This window comes from Grampus griseus (genome assembly GCF_964374135.1).
Source record: "Grampus griseus genome assembly, chromosome: 13".
Lineage (NCBI taxonomy): Eukaryota > Metazoa > Chordata > Mammalia > Artiodactyla > Delphinidae > Grampus > Grampus griseus.
The window spans coordinates 9,764,907-9,777,007 of record NC_139007.1 but is presented as its reverse complement, the minus strand read 5'-3'; the positions used below and the strand labels follow the sequence as shown (position 1 = coordinate 9,777,007).

At 52.6% G+C, this 12,101-nt stretch overlaps 1 protein-coding gene across 3 annotated transcripts in view; it reads right to left on the bottom strand.

Moving 5' to 3' along the window:
- Positions 1-7,606: 7,606 nt before the first annotated feature.
- Positions 7,607-12,101, bottom strand: part of KCNQ5 (potassium voltage-gated channel subfamily Q member 5) — a gene marked incomplete at its 5' end in the record, with an annotated part of 580,981 nt that continues 576,486 nt past the window's right edge. For all 3 annotated transcript variants that reach the window (XM_082669167.1, XM_082669168.1, XM_082669169.1), the window contains one exon: positions 7,607-11,975. In XM_082669167.1, the coding sequence (XP_082525293.1) occupies positions 11,145-11,975 (831 nt within the window). In that variant the 3' untranslated portion in view covers positions 7,607-11,144. The remainder of the gene's footprint in view (positions 11,976-12,101) is intronic.

The following is a 12,101-nucleotide window of genomic DNA, read 5'->3' as shown; positions in this document are numbered from 1 at the left end:
TCACCTCCGTTCTGGGTGCTCCCATTCCAGTGGTAGAAAAGGTGGTCCACACTTTGTCTCTGGTTATGGATAATTACGGAGCCTTTGTTTCCTTCTTGGCCAGCTAAGAGCTTCGTTTGTTAGCAAACACTGCTTGCTACCCTGGTTCACGATTGGTCAGGGAGAATCATTTGTGCTTGGTTAAAAGGAAAGATGACCTGGCTTTCTAGAACAGATTCAGATGGAATAGGACCCGATTTCATGGCCTGGTTTTGAAATCTAGGCTCTTCCCTTGGTAGCCTATGAATAGGATTGATAATCACTTTGTTTCTAGTAATTATCTGTATCCTGTCCAGTCTTAAGTGCTACTGTGCAGTCATGATCTCTTTAAATTTTAATTATTATTATTATTTTGGCTGTGCTGTGCGGCTTTGTGGGCTCTTAGTTCCCCGACCGGGGATTGAACCCGTGCCCCCTGCAGTGGAAGCGTGGAGCCCTAACCACTGGACTGCCAGGGAATTCCCTCATGATCTTTTTAAATGATTCATCACCTCATCTTGCAACCAAAGGCACATGGAACTAACTGTAGTGGAGACGCAGACCATGCTCTCCAAATAACCGTGTGATGGATGGATTTTGATGATGGGATGGTGGGCCTGAACCCTGTAGATGAGTGTCCTTTGTCTCCTGACTTTTTGCCTGAGGCCGAACAGGGAGACTGAAAAGTGAAAACACAGACCCACAAGTTGCAGCAGGAAGCTGGCAGACAAACTCTAACAAACATTTCTTGCCAAACATAAACATCTCTTGCAGAACATTTTCACGAGTCAAGACCACTCAGTGATTGAGATGGAACAGATGGGGAAAGAGCACTTACTCTGTAACTAGGTTTGAAACCAGGCAGAGACAACGACACCCTGCAAACAAGAGGAATTAATCTGGGAATTCCCTGGTGGCCCAGTGGTTAGGGTTTTTACTGCCAAGGTCCTGGGTTCAGTCTCTGGTTGGGGAACTACGATCCCACTAGCCATGTGGCAGGGCTAAAAAAAAAAAAAAAAAAAAAGACCAATTGATATCCTTGCCTCCTAAGAATTGCCAAGATAACCACAAATTATCCCATTTTTTTTTAAAAAAATTATTTATTGGGCTTCCCTGGTGGCGCAGTGGTTGAGAGTCCACCTGCCGGTGCAGGGGACGTGGGTTCGTGCCCTGGTCCGGGAAGATCCCACGTGCCGCGGAGCGGCTGGGCCCGTGAGCCATGGCCGCTGACCCTGCATGTCCAGAGCCTGTGCTCCGCAATGGGAGAGGCCACAGCAGTGAGGGGCCCGCGTACAGCAAAAAAAAAAAAAAAAAAAATTATTTATTTTGGCTGCGCTGGGTCTTAGTTGCGGCATGTGGGCTCTTAGTTACACCACGCGGACTCTTAGTTGAGGCATGCGTGTGGGATCTAGTTCCCCGACCAGGGATGGAACCTGAGCCCCCTGCACTGGGAGCGTGGAGTCTTACCCACTGGACCACCAGGAAGTCCCACAAATTGCCCCATTTTTACAAAACTGGCCTCTGCTTCTCTAAACACTCCTTAGACTCATACAGCCAAGTCCTGTGATAGGCTCCCTCCCACCCATCCCATAAAGAGGCTCTGTGTTCCTCTCTCTTGATGCAGGAGAATAAATGAGGCTACTGTGTGGTCCGCAGGTGGCACCCTACGGTCTGAAGGTTTGTGCACCCACAAGGCATACGCTGAGTTCCAAACCCCCGAGGCGATGGTCTCAGAGGTGAAGCTTTGGGAGGGAGCCTCATCATGAAGGTGATGAGTGTCCTCCTAAAAGAGGCCCTGGAGAGCTTGCGCTCCCCTTTAGCCACGTCAGGACACAGCCGAAAGGAGGCTGCCTGCGAACCAGAGAGGTCTCACCAGACGCCAGATCTGCTGGTGCCTTGGTCTTGGACTTTCCGCCTCCAGGACTGTGAGAAAGCCCACAGCCCGTGGGATTTTGTTACGGCAGTGTCTGTCTGACCCAGCGAGGCCACTTGGAAACCCCTATTCCAGAACCTTCCACCCCACAACCCCAGGCCTGGTTCACGCCCAGCAGATCTGCTCCAAGATCTGTTCAGACTAGAATGAAGATATATTTTTTTTAAATTTGTTTTTCTTCTTCTTTTTATTTATTTATTTAATTTTTGGCTGCATCCGGTCTTAGTTGCGGATTGCTCTGTAGTTTGCACCTCTAGTTGTGGCGCACGGGCTTATCTGTCCTGCAGCATGTGGGATCTTAGTTCTCCCACCAGGGATCGAACCTGCATCCCTTGCATTGGAAGGCGGATTCTTAACCACTGGATCGCCAGGGAAGTGCCTAGAATGAAGATACTTTTGAATTCCTGGGCATCAGGGAGGCAAACACGGATCAGATAATCCAGTTTGGATGAAGGGATTGGTGAAGAGCAGATAATTAGTTGGAGTGGATTTTCTTGAGAGCAGCTGCAGGGCCAGGTCACCCCTCCCTAGGGTGGGTTGTGTAGAGGCAGTATTTAGGCAGACCCTGGGCCTTTGCAGGTTTCCCTAAGTCCTGCTGGGATAAGTTCCTGGACTTGGCCCTCTTCAGAATCGGCTGGGAGCAGCTGGACACGGAGATCAAGCCGTGGTGGATGGTGCCCGAAAACTTTACCTTTCCTCTGGAATTTTACGTAGAAGAGGGCCAGGGGAAGCTCATGTTCGGTGAGTGGTCCCAGCCCATTCCCCGCCCCTCACCTCCCCGCACTGGTCCTCCTGGCCCGCCTCGCAGGCCACCTGGCCCGGACCTGGCCCGCATCATCGAGGCGCACAGCCAGACCCTCATCCGGCTGGAGGCGCGCTTCACGGCCACGGGCCTGACGCACGTCCTCGTCGTGGGGCCGGCTGAGTCCAGGCAGTGGTTGTTCCTTAGAATCTGGAGGCTTGGGAGCTGGGACCCCCAAAGCCGGGCCCGAGGTGGGCGACCTCAGAGGACTTGATGGTAGAGTCGCTGGCATCTCGGCTTCCTGGAGGATCACCAGCCTGGCTGGGCGTCCGGGGGCTCCCCCAGCTCTGGAGAAGGGGGCGCCCTCGGGGAGTGAGGGGAGACCCCGGGAGACGCGTTTGGGGCAGGGGAGGCCCGGGCTGCGGTGACTGCCCTGGGGTCCCAGTGTCCCCCCGCCCTCTCCCTGCAGACGCGAGATGCTGCGGTTTGCGCAGAAGCTGCCCCTGAGCCCGCCCGACCTGGCCGCCCCGCCGCCCATCGCGCTGGACCCGCCGGGCCTGTTTTCGTCCCGCCGGAGAGGGAGCCACCGTCTCCCTTCGGCCTTCTCAGGCTTCCACTTAGGAAATGTTTGGCTCTAGGCGCTTTAGGTTTCGCTCTGGCAGTAAAAGGATTTTGCTCTCCCAGGGCAGTCGAGACGTGAGGGGAGTTTTGGGTCCACATCGGTAAAAAGACCTGAAGGGCATTGACACGAGGTGGCATTTGTGGCCCGGTCTTATCCCTCAAAGGCCGTAAGTCCCCCGGGGTGTAAGAAAGTGGTCCACCAGCAAAGATCCGCTAGAACAAGTGGCCCAGTGTGCAAAGCCTTTGGTGCCCTGCTCCTTCCTTCGGATGAACTCTGGCCCACGAGGGGCTTCTGGGCCAGCGAAGCAGAAGCAAACGGGAAAGACAGCTGCTTCTCTTAGACCTGGAACTTCCTCAGGCTGCTCTGGGTTGAATGAAAACAGGGGCTTCTAGGAAAGGTCCTCTCCTAGAAGCCCAGGGTCCCCTTGGACCTTAAAGGGCAGACAAGAGGAGAAAGGTGGGAGTCCAGGTGGAGGCAGAAAGTGGTCCCCCGCCAGCGGCCTGGGAGGTGGGCGCTCGGGCCTTGTCCCCAGATTGCCAGCCGTAGGGGCTGGGATTGGTCGTGGTGGGTGTTTCTGGGAGCAAAGGGTCCTGAGGTCTCTCAAGTCATGAATAACTTGACTAGTAAGGCTCTTAACCCTCCATTCCAGAACCTCCCTGGCTGCCAGATCCTCTACCCGGGAGGATAGACTCCAGAGAGGGGGGTGTGAATGGTTTAAGCCAATCATGGTGCGACTGCTACCAGGTTCCGGAGTGAGCGTGTGACTTGCGTTAGTCTAATCAGGGGCCGGCAAAGGATTTACCTCCCGCTGGGCTGGCGCCCCCCCCCCCCCCCAGAGGTAATCAAGGCGCTTGTGGTGGCACCTTGTGGACAGCGAGAGGATCCGCCAGTACTTTCCTCCAGACCAGGGGGAAAGCAGGCAGGACGGAACCCTGACGTCACTGAACAAACGGCTCTGTCTGGAGCCACCCTGATCTTCAGTTATGCTGGATAATACAACGTCCTCGGGTTTTTTTTTTTTTTTTTTTTTTTTTGCGGTACACGGGCCTCTCACTGTTGTGGCCTCTCCCGTTGCGGAGCACAGGCTCCGGACGCGCAGGCTCAGCGGCCATGGCTCACGGGCCCAGCCGCTCCGCAGCATGTGGGATCTTCCCGGACCGGGGCACGAACCCGTATCCCTGCATCGGCAGGAGGACTCTCAACCACTGTGCCAGCAGGGAAGCCCCTGTTCTCGGGTTTTCTTATACCCGCAGCCAAATCCATCCTAACCGATAGGTTACCTGTGGTCAGGTGGTGAGGATTAAATTCGGTAACACCTGGGAAAGCCCTTATTGGCTCAACACTGGGCAGTCACTCAGCATGAGTTGCTACTTTTTAAGCTTGTTTTGGAAGTTTACGTGATTTACAAGGTTGTGTTAGTTTCAGGTGCACAGCAAAGTGATTCAGTTACACATATATATGTATTCTTTTTCAGATTCTTTTCCCCTATAGGTTAGTACAAACATTGAGTAGAGCTCCCTGTGCTCTATCGTAGGTCCTTGTTGGTTACCTGTTTTATATATAGTAGTGTGTTCATGAGTTATTTTAAAGTCTGGGATCCACAGACTGTAGGCCAGCTCTGGCTATGGGCTTGGCATTGGTAGGGTATAAAGAGGGCTGGGGAGCTGGAATGTGGTTTCATGGGGCTCAGGGAGCAGGGAAGGGAGACGAAACCCCCTTTTCTCCTTGGAGCTCCAGGGAAGTGTGAGTAATCAGGCCTCCTGGTGAATGGGCAGAATCTAGGCCTGGGTACCATCCGTGGGGTCTGAGGCAGTGTATTCGTCAATGGAGGAGGGACAGAGGCGAAGGATGCTGAGGCCTGGGGCGGGGGGTGAGGGGGCTTCTTCTCCCAGTCCTGCAGAAACACGATTACTCACTATTTGGCATTCATTAATTCCATTAATTTCTTTCCCTTTGGAAAAGCCCAGAGACCTTTGGGAGAAGTAGCCGATCAAATCTGTGACACAGTGTGGACGAGGCTGAGGGTCACATCCTCCTTGAGAGAAAGACCTCTGAAGTTAGGGGTTGGAAGCTGCTGAAACTGAGTAAAAGGCCAGAGAGACCAGGACACTTTCACCCATTCAGGGTTCTTGAGCGCCTTCTGCCTGCGTGGCCTGGCGGGAGACGCTTGGGGGATATTGTGACATGTCCCCCTCAAGAAGTTTGTCTGGGACATCCGACCGAGGTGACTTCGGGCCCAAGGGAGACATTCAGAGCTGATGCTCAGGGCTGGAGACCCCTGACTGCGTGGGACCCCAGCGTTAGTAGCTGAGGTCACGGGTGGGGCCACCAGGGGAGGGTGTGAGGGGAGGAGAGAAGGGTGGGATCTGGAGCACTGACCGCAAAGCAAGGAAAGTAAGGAGCTTGGGACAGTGAATAGAGAGGACTGTTCCAGAGAAGCAGGGACAAACGGGGGTGGGGGGGCAGTTTTAAAAGGAAGGCAGGCTGTTCACAGCGTTGGCGGCCCCAGAGAAGCCAAGAGGGATGCTGACTGCATGTGTGTCCGGGAGGTCAGCATGTGCTTCCAGGAGGTCATGCTGAAGGGCTGGAGCTGGTTGTCTGGGGGGTGGGCAGGCGTGGGCCTGACTGTCTTGCTGGCTGGTGGATGGATGCTGGGGAAACAGAAGTACCTTATACAACGTACGCTATAAATCGTTGGTTCTAAAGAAGGTGCGATGTGGAGAGAAAGAAAGAGGAAGGTGAGCTCTTGCCGTGCTGGTCATGGGAGAGGCTCACTTCTGTTACTGAGTGGGAGATGCCGCAGATACGGGGAAGGAGGGGGTTGGGATCCAGAGCAGGAGAATTAGTCGTCCCTAAGGGAAGAGCTCCCCTGGGGAGGGGCTGACGCATTTCCTCCCCCGAGTCCTGGGAGCAGGAGGTGGTGTTGCATGTGGCCCGGAGGCCTCGGCGAGGAGATGCAGATACGCAGAAGCATCTGTTGACCTGGGCTGCGTGTGATGTGCTGCCTTGAGCACGGGGGCTGCCCCCAGGGGAAGGTGCGGGTACCTAGCTCCTGGGGTCACGGGCAGGGCAGGGTTTGGCGGTGCTGGAAGGTAGGCACACCACTGTAGGCAAAGGAAAGGGGAAGTAGAAGCAAGTAATGGAAAGAGATGGGCCTCGCTAAAAAAAAAAAAAAATTGCAAGCAGGTGAGAAGTTGAGAAATTCGGTGACAGTGTGTGGGAAGCCTGGACCCCGATGCTTAGCCCGGAGCGCACTGGACTTGAACTAGGCAACAAAATCATGATGGGAATGAATGGGCCATGGGAACGGGCAAAGAAATATATCACACCAATGTGCCTTTGGGTTTTCCATTTATTTATTGGAACAGAAAAGTTGCCCTTCACCAGTCTTGTGGTGCTGTGATTTCAGGGCAGTGCATAATCTGTAGTTTGCACGTAGTGTATCTGATAAATTTCTGCTTGGAAATGTAGTAAAAACCTCAATAACCTGGAGTTAGGTAGGCCAGAGGGTGAAGTCTTATTGTAACTAATTAAAAATTTTTAAAAATTAAAGAAGCAGTTTTTACTTGTACCAGGTGCTTGAAGTAGTCGAAAGCAGGGTGATGAAAGTGGGCATTTCAAGGTCTGGGAACCTACTTGTACCCATGATGAGGGTAGAATAATTGTCCGTATATTTTGCTTTTAAAGGCGGGACTGAGAGAGGCTGTCAGGTAGGTGCGAAAGCGAAAGCGTTTGGAAGCTGTTTACGTTTTTGAGTTGGTCAAAGCAAGCACGTTCCAAGTTTGCTGATTATTTTCACTCGTCTCCGGAAGGTGACAGGACAGGCAGGGAGACCTGCATGCACTCCTCAGAGACATGGGGGGAGGCCCCTCACGCGACAGCCCCTCACCCTTCCTCCTGCGTCTAAGGCGGCTCTCTTGGGGCTTTGTTGCTTTGCATTCCAGAGCTCTAACATTCTGAGCCTCCTTTCAAATAATTCCACTGCACTTAATGATGCAGACTGTGCAAAACTGCTAGTGGACCAGAAGGAGGGGGGGTTCTAGGGCAGAAGGGGAAGATCCCTTCTGGAGCAGAAGCCCCCTGGTTGGGCAGCGCTGGGTAGGTGCTACAAGTGGTCATTCTGAGCAGCCAGGGGTTCCAGCATTTGGGGACCTACTGGTCCCCACTTCTTATCACTCGTTTAGCAAACCCTTTTATTATAGCTGACACAAGGCTCATATGGGCTGGCATCTGTTTTGATATATCAAATTAAAAACATAAAAATAAATATTCAGTATAATATCCAGTTAATTTTTCTTACGATACCCTCAACAACATTTGCAAATCTCTCCTCTTCCCCAGTTACCAATGGTTTCTTCAGCAACACTGGAAAAAGGTAATTTTTAATTTCAACCCCAAATCTGTATACGATCAGTTTCATCGACTAGGACTCAGTTCAGAACAAACCAGTTAGTACGAGATGAAAGCACACTAGCTGTTTATAGACATCTTTTTAATGTTTTACTTTAAAACAAATAATCCCAGTAAAAGAGAGCAAAGGAAATTACATTTGAATGGTAGCTTGAAATGGATATGATATTCCTGATTTATTTTCAGGAAACAGACAACTGCATTGTCATACACGACTTCCAGAACTGCTCACTTAAATGCACATAATTATATTAAATTAAGTTTCTCTTACAAAAACACAACCATGTCATTTTAAGGCAAAAAATAGCTTCTGGGGAGATAAGTTAACATTTATGATATTTTCTCAATCTGGATGAAGTGACCTATTCACTTAGTTGCTCACTTGCATCCTTCCTTATAGTTTGCTTTGCAAACAGGCATGAGAATTAGTCACTTTGTGCCTGATTTCCTCCTCTCTGTTAGACTTGTTTTACTGGCAAATTAAGAATGTTCAGAATCACTGAGCCAAGGGGAGGCAAGAAAGGCACCTTAGAACAGGAGATAAAGACTTAAAAACTCAGTCAAGTGTCTTCTTTAAACGAAACTTGCAATCTACACGTGTTAATTTAGTTGAACACAATGCAAACATTTAGATCAGACAGAGCAAAGTTTCTCAGTTCACCTCCTAGAAGGGATGTTTGCCAGGAAGCGGTAGCTTGATCAGCCCCACGAACTGCAGAAGGCAGACGAACACGGACCGAGAAAGCCGGTGGCTGATCAGCGCTCAGCTGAATTGTGCTTCGAGACGCCGTCTGGGGTTGACCGAAGGGACTTTGCTAAGTGTAAGTGGGAGGCCCCTCTCGGCTCTGCCGAGAGGAACAGAGCAGACACAACCCTCCAGTTTTCACACAAGACAACCGGCTTTCGACATCCAGGACTTTTTGCGCTATAGAGTAAGACAGACACAAAATGGTCATGGCTTGGATGTATGAAAGCTTTTCCTAACATGATTTACCACGCGGGGCTGTGGGTAACCCTCAGTGATGGGCTTAGGTTTGTTTCTGAATCTTCCGTCTTCAGCAACGCCGGATGAACTGTGCTGTGTCTGAGGCCTAAAGGGGCCAGAGGGGTCCCCCGTACATTCAGAGTTCCTGCTGCCAGTGGGGTTTGACCCGGACAGTGTGTCCAAGACTCAGTGCTACCTGAAAGCTGCTATCTCCTGCCTCTTCCTCGGCCGACACCTGGAGAGGCCTGCCGTGCACGGCGGGGGTCTGGCTTCGGGTCAGTGGAGGGGTAGGGGTGTGTGTGTGTGTGTGTTCTTGTGTACAACCTCCTTGGGAGGATGGATCACAACTTTGAGTGGATACGTGGGTAGATGAAACATTGCATTTAATACTTTACTACACTCTACGTTTCGAAAATGAAAATAATGGCTTCGAAAGCTTGAGAACCTCTTCTTAACTGGAGTGTCAAATTTAGACTCTCTTCTGCATATCTCCAGCACCCAAGCACACTCTGAATGACATGCTCCGGGGGAGTGTGCTAGGATCCCGGTGGGGCGAGAAGAGGAATCTTGCCAAATTTCAGTGTTTATCAAAAACGACAGGGTGTTAAAAGGCTGAGAAGTGCATTTTGGGTGAGTGGAGAAGCGGTTTACTTGGGGATGTCGGCTGGTGAAGTCCAGAAGGGAACTTGTGGCAGGGAGTCCATAAGCCTGTGGAGAAGAAAAGTCGCGGGGGGAGTCTGGGGTGGAGAAACCCGGCTGGGGAGGGAGTTGGGAGGGACTTGGCGGGTGTCAGGGCATCTTCTGGCCTCTGGGTGGCCGGCGACAGCCCTGCTTGGTCCTCCTGGCCGCTGGGAAAGTTTTCCTGGAGGCAGCACTACCGCCAAGGAAAAAACTCTTCTTTTTAAGTCCTTCTGTGGTGAGAGTTTAACCAGTGTTCTCTCGCTTCTCCTGGCCCTTTGGGTGCCGTTACCTTGGCAGAAGTTCTGACGGTCTGGGCTAGCGAGGCTGGTTTCTAACAAGCGGTCAACTTAGCTTGCTATCTGGTACATACATTTCTCTTTTGGTGTCCCTTGGTCTTTTTGCTGCCATGCTATATTATTAAGTGCTTTGATTCGTAGACCCCGCCAGTGTTACCTGACTTTGAACCATAAAATGTTTGTACCAGGAAACTGAGCCAGTAATTTCAGATTGGGGGCAACATTCTTGGGAAGAATAGAAAATGTGCACTACAGTATAAAAAGTAAAGGACGTTTAGTTTTAGCCTTCCATATGCAAAATGTACTACCTAATAGCAAAAGACATTCAGGGCATATTAAAATATAAATGCCTTTCAAAATTCTCTGCTTATATATAAGAAGAAGGGATGTTTAGGTAGTTGAATTCCTTAGCAATATTCGTTTTCTAAAAAATCAAGGTCTTTCCTTTTGGTTTGCTTCCCTCCCTCTCACGGCCCTGGAGGGGGAGGTCGTTTTCTTGAGCTCACTTGTTTCCCGGTGTCGTGTCTGGATTCTTTTCAAGCCTTTTCCATCCCCGTCTCACTCACACGTCTGCTCCCAGGATCCTGCGTGTGTATCAGCCGTGGGAAGAGCCTCTCGCACTTGCCTTTAGTGGAGAGCGCTGCAGGACACACGGATCAGCCCTGCCCGGCCGGCTGTCCGCTTCTCAGGACTTGGTTTGCTTGTGTAGCAGCTGATGGAGCGAGCCATCAGGGAGTACGTTTCCACTGAAGTCAGATGTGTCAGAGTCAGCCTATTTGCCCCACTGGCCTTGACTTTCACTGTTTGCACATTTTCTAACCGAAGAACATTGTCGTCATAAAGAACATGAAAATGACGTGCAAAGTTGCTGGCCACAGCGTTAAGAAGTCACCAAAAGCACACGAATTGACATTCAAATTACATTAATAATAAAATGCCTGAATAGGAACGGGTTGGCAAGTACGTCTTGGACAGGCAGCCGTTTCTGTGATTCCCCAATTCTGCTTTACTGGACACCCTATCAGCAGCTGATACTATGTTTACGTGTACGCACGTCATGGCCTAATTCTGAAACTGTACTCTGTGTTTTACCACAAAGCAGAAATGCCTGAACTCTGAAGGCGCTTACTCCCATCATTTCAAAAGACAGAGTCCAATCTTGTAAACGACCTGACCTTGACATTTTCACACACACCACAGCACCAGCAGTGTTGATTTCTCAGGAGTTTTAACGCGAGGTACCTTCCTGAATGAGGGGTAATGTTGTCCTACCTGGGAAGTTCAGCCGTCCCCTGAACATGCATTGTCATGCAATTAAAAGGTAACGGGCTTGGACACTGCCTTTCCTGCTCTTCCTGATTCTTGGGCATTCAACTTTTGAGAAGGGCTTCCCGAAGAGTTCATGCAGCGACGTGTATGGCTGAGAGGCTGCGGGGCAAGGGAAGCGAGCGAGGGCCTCATTTCAGCCTGGCATGGGCCCGGCCGAGGGCCTCCGTGGCTCCTGCGCTCCGAGATGATCGGGACCGTCCAGTCCTGAGACAGTCCGACGCCAGGGCGGGTTCCCGGGCCGGCGGCCCCGCGTGCAAGGCGTCCGACCCGGTCTCCTCCTGGCCCGCCTCTTCATCAGTTATAAACAATTTGGATTCCCTCCATTTGGGGTAAAAATCTTGGCTGCCCCTGGAGCCGCTGGACTCGCTCCCCGACAGCGGCACGTCCAGGTCCTCCGTGGACCGGATCAGGTTCTGCACCGACGCCGACTTGCCCCGGTCCTGGGCCGCCGCAGGCCGGACAGATAGCAGGGCCGCGCCGTCCAGGTCGAGGCTCTGGCGCAGCGCGCACTCCTTGGCGGCCTCGAGGCGGGCGGAGACGTCGGGGAGGCCTTCGTGCGGGCCCGCGGGGCCGGGGGCCAGGGCCCCCAGGGCGGGCAGCGGGGCCGGGATCTGCAGGGTGGCAGGAGCCGCCGGCCGGGCCGCGCCCACCCCCGCCGCCGCCGGGCCGTCCCCCGGGCTCCCGGGCCCCTGGGCCGCCGGGGGGCTCAGCGCGTACAAGGTCTGCGCCCCCAGCTCGCCAGGCGTGAGGATGAGCTGCAGGCCCCGAGCCAGGCCTGCGCTGGCCGAGCGGGGCAGGCGGCCGCCGGGCGGGGCCAGGCTCTGATAGTCCGAGGTCTGCTGACAGTCGAAAGGTGGGGTCTGCAGGGGGGCCAGTGCGAGGGCCGACGCGGAGCCTTTCCGCAGGGCCTGCTGGTAGATGTCCAGCAGGCAGTCCAGCTTGGCCTCGATGGACTGGACCTGAAAGAGGGGAAAACGTACACCTGTTGATAAGAATGTAGAAAGAAGTCCGGCTGTGCCTGCACAGTGAAGTCCGGAGAGGCAAGTCGTACGCAGTCCTGACTGGGCACCAGCTCAGGATGCCCC